This window comes from Ursus arctos, unplaced genomic scaffold, assembly GCF_023065955.2.
Source record: "Ursus arctos isolate Adak ecotype North America unplaced genomic scaffold, UrsArc2.0 scaffold_30, whole genome shotgun sequence".
Classification (NCBI taxonomy): domain Eukaryota; kingdom Metazoa; phylum Chordata; class Mammalia; order Carnivora; family Ursidae; genus Ursus; species Ursus arctos.
Genome location: NW_026622986.1, coordinates 7,263,294 through 7,277,683, shown reverse-complemented (window position 1 = coordinate 7,277,683; position 14,390 = coordinate 7,263,294). Strand labels below are relative to the sequence as shown.

The following is a 14,390-nucleotide window of genomic DNA, read 5'->3' as shown; positions in this document are numbered from 1 at the left end:
TTAATGAGAATGACTGTAGTTAGATTACCCTATCCTAATAGGGTAAGGAAACAGTAAAATGTTAGTTCTAATAATTAATCTGGGAAAACTTTCACAGGCTCATAATCACTTTGCAGGCTCCAGAACTTTGTGAGGACTCAACTCGTGACCCTGAGAGATCAAGACCTGAGACACTGAACCAACTGAGCCACTCAGGTGCCCCTGCAAGGTTCCAGAATTTCTAATCAATGTGGCATTCATTTGGTAAAATAGGAATTTCTCAATTTGGCTAACAATTATTACATACCAAAATCAATACAACCCATCAAAATCCTTATCTTCAGTTAATTATACAATAAGTATTTTTTTTAAAACAGAGTAAAAGTACCTTAGCACTGTGACATAGTGGTTGAAGAACCAGGTGATGAAACTTCCAGAACAGGTAAGTTGACAGGGAGAGAAGACAAACCAGTGGTTGCCAGGGGCAAGGAAAAGGTGATGGAGAAATGTGGGGTGAATGCTTAATGGTTATAGGTTGCTCTTTCAGGTAATGAAAATGTCCTGAAGCTGGGTAGAAATGATCGCTGCACACCCTGTAAATATACTATATGCCATTTAAATGTATATTTTACAATGGTTAACGGCTAATTTTCTGTTATATGAATTTCACCTCAATAAAAAAAAAAACATTTTAGGGGCACCTAGGTGGTTAAGGTTTAGGCCATGATCTCAGGGTCATAAGATTAAGCCCCACGTCGGACTCTGTGCTGAGCGTGGAGTCTGCTTACGATTCTCTCTCCCCCTCTCCCCTCCCCGACCCTCCTCTTTTTCTTTCTTTCTCTCTCTCCTCTCTAAAAAAATTTAAAATATATACATATTTTAAAGAATTAATGTTTTAAAAAATTAGAGGTTTAAATCATGTTTTTAAAAAAGGCTTTAGAATGGTACTATTCAATGAAGAAAAATTAGCAAATATGTCCATAATACTTTTGCTAAAAAAAGCGTTAAAACATTTTCTCCAATGAATTTTTTTTCTTCCAATGCATTTTAATACCACAATTGGAAATACAGGGTCAAAAACTCAAGTTTCCAAATTGTATATTCTAAAATTTTATTCGGTATTCAGTGATTGGAAACTTCAAAATGCACATTTATCGGAGTATTACTCAGCCATAAAAAAAAGAATGAAATCTTGCCATTTGCAATGACATGGATGGAGCTAGCGAGTATTATACTAAGCAAAATAAGTCAGAGAAAGACAAATGCTATATGATTTCATTATATGTGGAGTTTAACAAAATAAAACAAAGGGGAAAAGAGAGAGAGGCAAACTAAGAAACAGACTCTTAACTATAGAGAACTGACAGTTACCAGAAGAGAGGCAGGTGGGGAGATGGGTGACATAGGTGATGCAGATTAAGGAGTGCACTTGTGATGAGCACCAGGTGCTGGATGGAAGTGCTGAATCACTACATGGCACACCTGAAACTAATATTACACTGTATGTTAACTGGAATTTAAATAAAAACTTAAAAAAAATAAAATGCACATCTGTCACAGACACACTGGGACAAACAGAGACTGGGTTCTTAGATTAGCCCACAAAATCCTATATAACCCACACTATACTCATACTGTACAGAAACAGAACACTGATCTTTTTAAAAAGTATATGCTGGGTATTTCAAAAAGGATTTGAAGGGGCCATGAAAAATAATAATGCATCCGAAAATTGGAAATGAAACAAGAAAAAAATGAACATGTTTAAAATTTATATTAAGGAATGGAATTTTAAATCTGGTTTGATTAGAAGAGATTACATTAAAATATCATGCTAAATGAACAAAGTCTGTCAAAAAAAGACCACATATTATAGGATTCTCTTCTTATGAAATGTCCAGAATAGGCAAATCTAGTGAGACAGAAAGTAGATTCATGGTTGTTCAGAGCTTGGTCATACGTGCAGGTTAGAGAGGTGCTACCATATAGAATGTGGGGTTTCTTCCTGAGGCAAAGAAACAAAATTGACTGTGATGAAGGCTGCACGTATCTGAATATACTAACCACCATTTAACTGTACACTGAAGTGGATAAATTATACAGTATATGAATTATATTTCAATAAAGCTTTTTATAAAAACAAAACAGAAGAGACTGAAGAGGTAGATGGGCAATTTGCAGAGATTTTAAGATGACATCAGACAACTAACACTGATTACAGTATTTTCATTCCTAAATTTGTAGCTTCTTTTTTCTTACCACTAAGGCCATATACTAACCAGATTTTAACTCACAAAAGAGCAAAAAGATATCTCCTTGTATTCACTGGGTAAGAGTGAGAAAAACAGGCGAGACCCAGTGGAAACAGTACAAGTTGAGAAGAGGGAGGGGAGGGCCAAGAGAGGGAAAAGCCGAAGAGGGAAAAAGCCTCAATGGGGAGGGGCAAGACAGCATGACAGAGGTGCCCTCTGGAGTGGGAAAGCAGAGTTGTATGCTTATGTGAAAAAAGAATGGACTCAGGTAGAATTAACAAAGCTATTTCATCTTTTTACTCCAAGACAAAAGAATAAAAGAAAAACACTGGTGAGGCAGTTCCCCGTAGTGGCCAGCAGGGGGTATCGTGAGTCCAGGATGGTCTAGCTGCTGTCAAATTTGAGAAAAGGGGTAAATGGTTTGGGAAATAATTTGTAAACTCTCCTTTTAACTCCATGTGGAACATTTGCAAATTCATGTTTCTAGGCTAACCTAGAGATTTCTTTTTACCGAAATGTAAATAAATTATAAAAGGTCTCAGCAATTACATATTACCTATACTTAAAGTAAGTTAGGGTTTCTGCTTTTTTCTAGATGCACTGATAGATATAAAGTACTGTAGTAACAATACCTTAGATTCATATAATCATTCTTGACACCACCACTAAAATCATGTTCACTTTTATCTTTAATATTTATGTACCCAAGGAAGTGTTAAATAATGCAAAAGACAAAAAAAGAGGAAAGTAGTCACTATCTATCCTTTAGTAGGCGTTTAGTAAAAGGAGATTAGGGGTCCATGAGGTAACATTACACTATTCAATAAGTGATTCAGAAATTCAGGAAAAAAAGAAGAGATCATTATTATGCTAAGGTTAGTCTGGCAAGGCCTCTTGAAGAGTCAGTCTTAAAAACTTTTCTAACTTTGGGGCATCTGGGTGGCTCAGTCAGTTAAGTGTCTACCTTCAGCTCAGGTCCCCATCCCAGGGTCCTGAGATGGAGCCCCGTGGCGGGCTCTCTGCTCAGAAAGGGGGGGGGGGCAGGGAACCTGCTTCTCCCTCTCCCTCTGCTTGCTGCTCCTCCTGCTTGTATTCTGTCGAATAAATAAAATCTTGAGGAAAAAAAAAAACCAGAACAAAACTTTTCTAACTATGTGTAGAAAAGCCAATGATGACCGTAGGCAGGGGGAAACCACCTGAGCAATGTCAGAGGGAAATGTGTAAAACATGTGATATGAACCATAAAAGATCTGATTCAGTTAGGCAGTGGACAGTTAGAAAAATAAAATGACATCTATGGAAAACTTTGTCTCTAAAAACTCAGAAGTATCCCATAAATAAGTCTATTACAGTTTTATAAAAAAGGAAGTAACAGTAAAAGTTTGTCTTTTAAAAAGCTTTAAAAGTTTCATTTATTTATTCAATAAATATTAACTGAACAGCTATTATACGGTACACAGTAGATATCGAGATTACTCTATTCCTCCTCTAGTGAAGCTTTTCTTTGTCTAGTAGGGAAGACGGACACAAATAGAGGGTTAGCGGTTTCTACAAGAAAAAAAAATGGAAAGTGTTATTCTATTTAATATAATGAAGTACCATATATGCTACAAAGAGTATTACGGAGAAAACTGACCAAATCTAGAAGATTCGAATAAAATTCTCTGAGGAAGCAAAATCTGCACTGAACTCTAATGAATGAACAAAAGTTAACAGGCAAAGATGTGGGAGAGAAATGGTTCAGTGGGCAGAGGAATGACATGTGCCAGGACCTTGAGCTGAAAAGCAGGCTCTTTTGAGGAAAGACATACAGTGCAGCTGGAGGAAAACAAGCAAGGAGGTTGAAGAAGAGGGCACAAGAAGTATGAGGTGAGAGGCAGTCAAGAGCCAGTGCGCGCTCAGTGTTACAGTCCTCATTAAAAAGTTTGGCCTTCATTCTGAAAGAAAAGGAAAGCCACTGCGGGGGCATAGCAGAATCAGCCAATGACAGGAAAGGCAGGAGGGACTACAAAGACACAGATCAAGTAAACTTTCATCCAAGTTAAACCAGGTCTCTGAAGAGAAGTCAACTGGAGGTTTTCAGTTTAGGCCAAACGTACAGTTGAGTTACAGATCTCTAATATTCATCCCACATAGACCGGACATTGTATTTTACAGCACAGAACAAAAGTGGCGTCTGTGCTCATTAACAACGAGGGAAACTGCTTACCTTTGGACTGCTGGCCTGAGGAAAAAAGATTAAAGTACAATTTGATAGTATTTTCCAGGGATTTTTATATTTATTTTTAAAAACCAAATATGAATTTGTCATTTACAAATATGGTATATAAATTAGTTAATCATGAAGATACCCTATTTTGCATAAAAAGGGGCTTTTAAGTCTCTAAAACTGATTAAATTCTTAATTTAAACCTATTTTAATTGTGATTATTATCTGAAAAACCAATGAAAGTTAATAGAAGCCCAAGAAATATTAAACATTACAATTAGAGAAAATTAATTTATTGAAACTGATTGAAATAACTGGACTATATTCTATCATACTAACTGTATCTTGGTGCTTTGGTGAAGAGGGAGAAGATTCATTTTCAGGAAAGCAGGGTTTTGAGGCAGTTGGAGATTCCTACAAGAAATAAGTAATGAAAAATGTTACTCTATTTTATATCATTATATTTCTCCCACTATTCATGGTGGGAGAGCTTAATAAGGGAAGCTCAAAAAATTTTTTTCCTAGTTATTTCCTTTCTATACTCAGCTCTGAAACTAATATGGAACTGATTTGCGAACTATAGTTGTCTGCAAGTTTATGAAAGATGGCATATTTTATACTGATTATAGTTTAATTTAAATACAGCATATGGAATTACTCAAAAGAAATGATGCATGTTGCCTTAAAACCATGATGTTGCATCGGCATGAACTGACCACATTTAAAATAGGTAAAATCTGAACACTTAGGGATAAAAATGTAATAGTCACCATTCGAACTGGCTCTTGGTGCAGTCGTTATGAATACCCAGGACTAGGCAAGCCAACAGTCACAGGCATGTGACATGGCAACTGCCAGAATGAGAACTTCACTTAAGTCCACGGCTACGTAAGACATTTAATTAAATTGCTATTAATATTTAAAGTAATTTATAGATAACTTTCCAATTATTAGAAATAAGCAAGATTTTTTAAAATACAAAGAAGAAATTCGCCAGAAAAGAAAATGTTTTAATGCCTAAGCCTACAAAAATATATAATAGGGGCAGATCAATAATGTGTATTTTAAAAGCAATTCCTGCTTTGTCAATATTAAAACACACTATGTGATTTCTACCACAGATGTAAGACTTTATAGAGGACAAGACTGAAAAAACACATTTTTGATACCAACAGCCAAGCTCCATTTAAACCTTTTCCATTCCCCTAAATACTTTGAATAATCTCAGGAAAAGATAATTAGAAAAATCATATGGCAACACCTATTATTAATTTTCTTATAAAACCAAATAATGTCTTTGTACATTCATCTCCACATCTCTAACAGTCTACTTTATTGTGCTTATGAAACTGGACAAGGTACAGTTAACAAATCTGGGCATTCATATTAAATCACAATACACAAACCAATGACGCCATATCCATTCACTCAAAAAACAAGTTTTCAAGTTTATACCATATAAAATTTGTAAACACAAAAACCAGATAGCAGCAAAAGTTTACAGGGAAAATCCTTGATGTGACAACCTTACAAATCAAACACTCAAGGCCTATACTACTAGTGAAGAAAACATCAAAATCATATCAAATTATATCTTTACCAAAAAAATTACACATAATATGCAAATCTAGTATAGCCTCATTTAAGTATTTTTTTTCCTGACCACTTCAGATGTTTCACTTTTCAATTTCTTGACTTCTCTAAGACTGTCTATTACTAAAAGTTTGGGGGAAAAAATGAAAGAAAGATTTGATAACCCACAAAGTAGAAAATAAGTGAATGGTAATCACAATTTATATTTTTCATGGGATTATCAGTTCTACAGAAGTAAAAACCACAGTAATAATGTATGTACCATTACAGTTACTATAACAAAGATTTTACACATATATTTATATATATTTATAAATGTATGTGCATATATAAATATATCTTAAATGCCTACAACTAGCAGATTTTAGTAAAAACCACACATAGGCAGAAACAGATGCACCCACACATACACACACACACCCACACCCACACCCACACACACACGTACACACATCTACCTTCTCCAGTGCTGTCTGACAACTGAATCAGGACTCATATCATCAGAACAATGTTTGCTACATAGTATTAGGTTTCTTTTTTACATTTCAAGTTACACACCTTTTAACCTTCATCAGCTAGTTTGTTAAGGTACAGTCCCTCTTTCATAACCTCAAATCTTAAAAACATATATAGTAGGTAGTGATAATAAACAGAAAAGTTAACTTGGTGAAGTAATTAGGATTCCATTTACAAAGGTTAAGGTGCAGGTAAAACAAAACAAAACAAAAAGACATTTCTACCCAAAATAAGTAAATCTCTGGTCTCAAGAAAATCATGCTCTCACAACTCTGAAACACTCAGATTAAAAAAAGAAATGTCATGAGAACTTCAGGCAACTTATTCTAATAACAGACTTAAAATAAATCTCAATGAAGATTTTAAAAGAGTAAGAAATTTTAAATCTACATCAGCAAAATAATCATCCCTTTTGTTCTAAAATGAAGAGGCAGTGAAGTTACTTCAACAATGGCCTCTGCATTAGAGCACTATATATAAGATTCGCAAGCCTTCTGTGTACACTCAATTGTAATCTGGTTCTTGGAGCTAAAAGAATTTTCTATTAAAATCTCTAGGAATCTTAGCTACCTACGTTATCCTCAATGCTAAAATATTTTCAAGTATTCTTCAATAGCAGATTCCAAAATTTCTTTGATATGCCCTCTATATTCAATCACATAATATCCTTACAAAACAAATTACAAACAGGTCTACTACATTCATTGTTGTTCTATTAGTCTATCTTATACAACACAATGTGTGTAGACTGTTTCTACAGCTGCACAAAAAGTCTTCCATTTCATGAAAACCAACATTACACAATCACCAAAAAACAAACTTGATTTGACCGACTGAGATAATTTATAAAGGAATTTACAACCAAATGTGCCCAAATATAGAGAAATATGCCTTAAGAAAGTTCATTCTATTTTCACTAACACACCTGAAAATGCAAGAAACCTGTTAATTATGCCAAAAGAGGAGCCTGGTGGCAAAACGAAACAAAACAAGAGTCTGTAGTGATAGGTATCTTTTTAAAATAAGCTTTTTAGTTTTCAAGTGTTAACACCGCCCTCACATTTTTACATTAGTATGGCTAATGTTCTACAAATTCATACGAATTCCCTACTCCATGCCCAAAATGAAGCTACAACATAAAGAGAAAATGCACAAGGAAGGTAAAAACTTTATGAGTTTTCCATTCTGATGTTTGCATCAAAATTTATCCCTTATTTGAAACAGAGAACATTAATTCTCAGGTTAATAAAAGAAGTCCTTTGTGCAGAGAACAATTAGGGAAACACAGGAGTGGGATTCCAGTTCTCCTATGGGATGAAGAAATTAATTAAATGTCTTTACTATTAAAACCTCGTAGAGAATGAAGACAAACAATAACAGCTACATGACTTTAAAACAGACTTATCAAAAATATCTATCACCAGCTAGGCTCAAATATATACATTATTAAGCCACAGATAAGTCAGTCCACTGTGCAAAAATCAATAAACTACAAAACCAAAACCCATTCCAGGACAAATTGATGCTATACACAATAAAACAGTAGTTACCGAAGTATGAGATACAGCTAAGGAAAAAATTAAAGTATAAAGAATAAAAAGAACTTCCAATATTCTCAACAGATTTTCTCAAAAAGTCCTACCTTGTCATTGGTGTCCAACACAATGGTGCTATGTCTCCACTTTGTTAATACAATTGGTTCTTGCAGCCGCCTGTCCAGGCTCCTACTTTTAATTATTTCTCTTTGCTGCTGGGATGAAGCATTATACTTAAAAAAAAAAAAAAAAAAAAAAAAAAAAAAAAAAATCACACCTCATAAATAATAGAAACAGAAGCAGAATCTGAACAGGACACATGATATTCAGCAAAGTTCACCACAGGAATTTTTCTAGCCTCGGTTTTCTCATCTTTGACCACACTGTGGCCCAACTGAGATGACCAAAGATTCCAGTGTTGGAGAGACCAAGTTAAAGTTACTTTGGCAAAATATTTAGTCTCCATGTCCCAGTTTCATCAACTGTAAAACAGACATAACAGAAATACCTCATTCACAGACATGTTATAAAAATAAAGCAGTATAAAAGGGCCAAATATTGCCCTAACATTGGGTTCTAAATAAATATTAGTTATCATAATTTATAAAATGACGTCATTGGACAAACGATTTTTTAAAGGTTCCTTCTAACCTCGAAAATCCACAAGTTCAATTTTTGGTTTGGGTTTTAAAAATGTTGATTACATATACAACAGTATCCTCAATTTAAAGGGTTGTTTGTTTTTGTTTTTGCTTTCATTTACAGGTCAAACATACTATTATTCATTTCTCTGAAATTGTAAAACATAACCAGGTCAGAAGGCAGAGACGGTACTAGTTTGAAAGACCAATCCTGAATATATCAGTTGTGTACAAAGAATAGATATCTGCCTCCCAAAAATAACACCTAAAATTAAGAACAAATTATCAATAAGGTATTAAATCATGTGTTTGAAATGTCAAAAAGATCGCCAAGCATAAACATTTCAGAAATGTGAGGTTTAAGAGTTATACTGTTTTATACAGCCGATTTTAATAAATTATAAATAACAAAATACAATTAAATGACAAAAGAAAATTAAAAGCTATATTCTTCTCCTGAAACCAAAGGATACCTAATACCTATTTACTTCTCCCACCCCCTAAAAAGCCCAATAAATCTTAAAATTTTAATGATTCATTATAATTTCAGTAAAACTATAGGAACGTTAATATTTTAAAAATCTTCCAACATCTTTCTCCACAATATGCCATTTCTTTACTCCCCAAAATGAGCCTACACACCCCTCAAACTATCTCCCAAATCTGTTACTTCATTCTTCACATTAAAATTTGCCAAAGCAAGGCAATCACAAATGGCATTTGCTTTTAAATCACTGCTGCTTAACAAATAGCAATTGTAAAATTAGTCACAGAAGTTCACAAAGGGATCATTTCTAGGATGAAAAGATGAAACTTAAAGGCTACCCCTCCAAAAAAATTCTGTGCCAGAAATCTCTAAGTGAAAAGAGACCTAAACAGAATCATCATTTTCAATAGAATCGTCATTAGCAATAAAGTGTAGAGTTGTGTGAAAGCATGTGTACGAACTTGAATAGATACAACTACCTTAGCTTATGGGCTTTGTAATTACTACAACTGTTTAGAAATCCTTTCTATGTGGCAACAAAAATCATGTGAAACTAAACTGGGCAGTAAGTTTTACCAGGCAACAGTATGCTCACAAAAACAAAGCACAAATAAAATGTCACGTATAAAATATAGCCTCGTTAACAAGATGGCTAAGTTTAAAACTTTTATAATCCCTTTAAAAATATCTTTTTAAGAATTTTAGATGAATTTTTATTTGAATTATTTCAAACATATACAAAAGAGTAAGGACTATAATGAAAACCCACCATCCAGTTTTAGCATATCTAATATAACACAATGGCTTTAGGTACCTTTAAAAAAAAAAAGTAAGAAAATATAGGCATATTAGACGCCCTCTGAAAACATCTTCCAGATTCTATTCCTTTCCCTCTTTCCCCAGCACTACCATAGAACTCCGTGCTCATCACTGTCATCACACTTTGATACATACTTATGTATCTATAAATACACATACTTGTGGAGTTTTAAAATTTATATAAATGGAGTCCTACCACATGCATCATTCTTCAACTTGCTGTTTGCATTCAATATGTTATTTTAAAAAAACATACCCATTCTGGTGAGTATGCAGTTCTAACTCATATTTTCACTGCTCTATAATGTTAAATTATATGTAGATATAATTTATATCTACATATTTATATCTACATATAATTTATATCTACATATTTATATCTACATATAATTTAACAATTTGCTATAAATGGACATGTCTAAGGGGTAGTACTAATTTACACTTCTACCAGCAGAACAGACTGGTTAGCACAACCCTACTTGGTACTATTGAATTGATATGAATTTGTGTATACAGAATAAATGTTAAGTACACACACACATTTAAAAAAAATGTGAGAAGTGAAATGTTAGCTCATTGTTTTAATTCACATTTTCTGATTACCTATAAATTTGGACATCTTTTCACATACTTATTTCATGTATTTCCTCTTCTGGTATTGCTTAGTCATGTATTTTGTCCAATTTCAACTGGCCTTTCTTTCCACTCTTACAGAAAGGAACAGGAAGTTCCTGATGTATTTTGGCTTCAAAGCATTTGTAAGCTATATGAATTGAATATACCTTTTCCTGGTCTGTAGCTCAGCTTTTCCCCTTTGTGTATGGTACTTTTTATATAAGAAAGTGTTTTTGTTTAATTTGATGTAACCACATCTGTCAATCTTTCCTTTTATAGTTTTTCCTTATTATAGTTTTAAGAAATCCTTCCCACTCTGAAGTCAAAGATATTTTTTATATATTCTTCTGTAGCCTCTAAAGTTTGCTTATTACATATACATCTCTCATCAACCTAGAATTAATCATTAAGTGTGAAGTGAGGTCAAGATCTACACTTCATTTTTTTTTCACATGAATAACCAATAATCTTAGCAACATTTATTGCAGACTCCATGTTTAATCCATTGATTTGTAATGCTATATCTGAGCTTTCTATTTTGGTTTATTTCTCAACTGGTCTATTTCTCTGTATGTTCACTCTTACTAACCCATCTTAAACACCACAGCAAGAACCCCATCCCTCACATGCCCCACCCCATTTTCAGGAATACTTTGGTTTTTCACAGACCTTTGTTTGTAAATAAAATTTAGCATCAGTTCCTAAAAAGGTGGAGAGGGAAAAAATGGAAATGCAGTGAATTTACAGATTAATGTGGACACTCGTAACACTGAGCCTCCCAATCCAAGATCATAATGGTATATTGCACCATTTATTCAGGTTTTACGTCCTTCAATTCTGCTCTGAAATTTTCTTCATTAAGATCTTACAAACCAGGGATGCCTGGGTGGCTTAGTTAAGTGGCTCCCTTTGGCTCAGGTCATGATCCCAGGGTCCTACGATCAAGTCCCGCATCAGGCTCCTTGCTCACAGCTGGAAGCCTGCTTCTCCCTTCTCCTGCTCTGCCGCTCCCCCTGCTTGTGCTGTCTCTCTCTCTCTGATAAATAAATAAATAAATAAATAAATAAATAAATAAATAAATAAATAAATAAAGTCTTTAAAAAAATCATTAAAAAAAAAAGTCTTACAAACCAGGGCACCTGGGTGGTTCAGTCAGTTAAGCGTCTGCCTTCAACTCAGGTCATGATCCCAGGGCCCTGGGACTGAGCCCCACATCGGGCTCCCTGCTCAGCAGGGAGTCTGCTTCTCTCTCTCTCTCTCTCTCTCTTTCTCTCTCTCTCCTTCTGCCCCTATCCCTGCTCATGATGCACATACTGTCTCTCTCTCTCTCTCTCTCTCGCTAATAAGTAAAATCTTTAAAAAAAAAAAAAAAAGATCTTACAAACCTTTAATAGGCATATTCTTAGTTACAACTCTTCTTGTTGCTACTGCTGGTAATGTAAAGAAGATCTTAATTTCTTTCACATCTCAAACCTGACTTTTTACTAGAAAGATGGGTAGTTTGGGGTTTTTTTGAAGATTTTATTCATTTATTTGAGAGAGAGAGTGAGCGAGAGAGAGAGAGAGCACAAGCCAAGGGGAGAGGCAGAGGAAGAAGCAGACTCCATGCTGAGCAGAGCACCTGACGAGGGGCTTGATCTCAGGACCTCAGGATCATGACCCAAGCTGAAGGCAGACACTTAACCAACAAAGCCGCCCATGCACCCCGAGAGATATGTAGTTTTTATGTTGATTTTATATCCAGCAACTCAACAGCTTTGAGTTTGTAGATTCTCTTGATATTTCTAATAATCAAAGCAACTGTATCTCTTTCTTCTCAATTTTTTTTACTCTATTGTTAAATAGAAGCCGTGATTTTAAAAAGTTCAATCTAGTTCCTAATTCTAATGAGAAAGCTTCTGTAACCCCACTATGAGGTATGAAATTTACTATAGATTATTTGACAACCTTTAACATGATGTAATACAGCATTACATTTGAAGTGATTTTCTTGTAGAAGCAAATAGTTGGGTGGTGTTTTTTTAATCCTTTCTGAAAAACCTAACAGGTGTTTTAGACTATTTATATTTAATGTAATTATATATGTTAGGGTTCAAGTCTGCCATTTCACTTGTTTTCTATCCTGTTATTCATTAGTGTTTCTCCTTTTCTGCCTTCCTGTGGGCTACTTGAAAAGTTTTTACTATTATATTTAATTCATCTAGTTTCTTGAGTCTATCTTTTGTTAGTTTAGTGCTTGTTCTAGGGATTACAATTCACATGTTTAATTCATCACAGTCTACTAGAGTATCACCATTTTACTATTTCAAGTGAAACACAGAAATCTTACCAATGATTACATCACTTTGCTCTCCCCTCTTTATGGTATACAGCTGTTATAAGTATCCTCTCTACTTACAATGAGTACTTCAGAAATGTTTTAATTTTTGTTTTGAATGTCAAACATAAATTTTAAAACTCAAGTCTCCTCAGATATTCACCCTTTCCATTGTATTTCCTTCATTCCTGATGTTTCAAGTTTTCTTCAGATATCATTTCCCTTCTGTGTAAAGGACTTCCTATAGCAATTCCTTAAGAACATGATGCTGGTAATAAACCTCTTAGCTTACTTTCATTTGAAAATGTCTTTATTTTACTTTCATTCCTGAAGGGCATTTTTGTTGGATGTACAATTATGGGTTTACAGTTTTTTCTTTCAGCATTTGAAAAATGTTATACCACTTCCTCTGGCTTCATGATTTCTGATAAGACATCCATTGCCATTCAAATCACTATTACCCTATAGGTACTGTGTTGTTTCATCAAACTGCTTTCAAGATTATTTTAGGCAGGAAGGGTAAGGGAAGTCTTTAGTTCTCAGAAATCTGACTACTATGTTTCTAGATGCAGATTTCTTTAGGTCTATACTGTTTATTATGTTGCTCAACTTCTTGATTTCTGTTGGTCTGTCTTTTGCCAAATTTGGGATGTTTTCAAGCATTGTTTCTGCAAATATTCTTCAACCTCATACTCTTTCTCCTCTTCTTCTAGAACTCTAATGAAATGAATGCTAGATCTTTTGTATTTTCCCAAAGATCTCCGAGGGTCTTTTCATTTTTTAATTTTTAATTATATTTTTTGGTGCACATGCTCATTTCAATACTATACTTCCGATACATTTGCTCACAAATCATTAGGGAAAGCAAGTCATATGACTTAACTCAAGTAACAGCAGAATATACCCCCACCCACGGTGGGAGGTCTCTACAAAGGTAAATAGCAAAGTGCGCTGATACAGGAATGGGTAAAGAATGGGTCCAATGAGGCAATCTACCATAGTAGGTAATCTGGTCTTTTACCCTTTGATAGCCGTTATGATTGTCTCCCTATATTGAAGTTCTGCACATCCAGTACAATTTGTCAACGTGTAAATTTATTTTTGTTTATCCTGGTCAGTATTTAAGGCATATTTTCCAGTTATAGACTCATGCCTTCCTTCAATTTTAGAAAATTCCTAGAAATTATATTTTTATATTATTTCCCTATCTTTCCGCCATTCTCCTCTTCTGGAATTCCTAGTTTATGAATATAGGAGACTTCCCACCCATCTTCCATTTCCCTTAACTATGCTTTAATATTTGTTATCTTCCTGCCCTTCTGTCAATAGTTTACACTACTGACTGCAATTTTTAATTGCAATGACTAGCTTTTTCATCTGAAATATTTCTAATTTATTTCTTATCGTATTCACCTATTTGGATATCA

At 34.2% G+C, this 14,390-nt stretch overlaps 1 protein-coding gene across 7 annotated transcripts in view; it reads right to left on the bottom strand.

The window, feature by feature from the left end:
• Nucleotides 1-14,390, bottom strand: part of ARHGAP12 (Rho GTPase activating protein 12) — a 112,465-nt gene that overhangs the window by 29,987 nt on the left and 68,088 nt on the right. For 5 of the 7 annotated variants that reach the window (XM_048219359.2, XM_026483480.4, XM_048219358.2 and 2 more), the window contains 2 exons: nt 8,192-8,317; nt 4,780-4,854 (listed from right to left, as the gene is read on the bottom strand). In XM_048219359.2, coding sequence (XP_048075316.1) covers nt 4,780-4,854; nt 8,192-8,317 — 201 coding nt within the window. The remainder of the gene's footprint in view (nt 1-4,779; nt 4,855-8,191; nt 8,318-14,390) is intronic. The other 2 variants (XM_057304605.1, XM_057304604.1) reach the window with 1 other exon arrangement.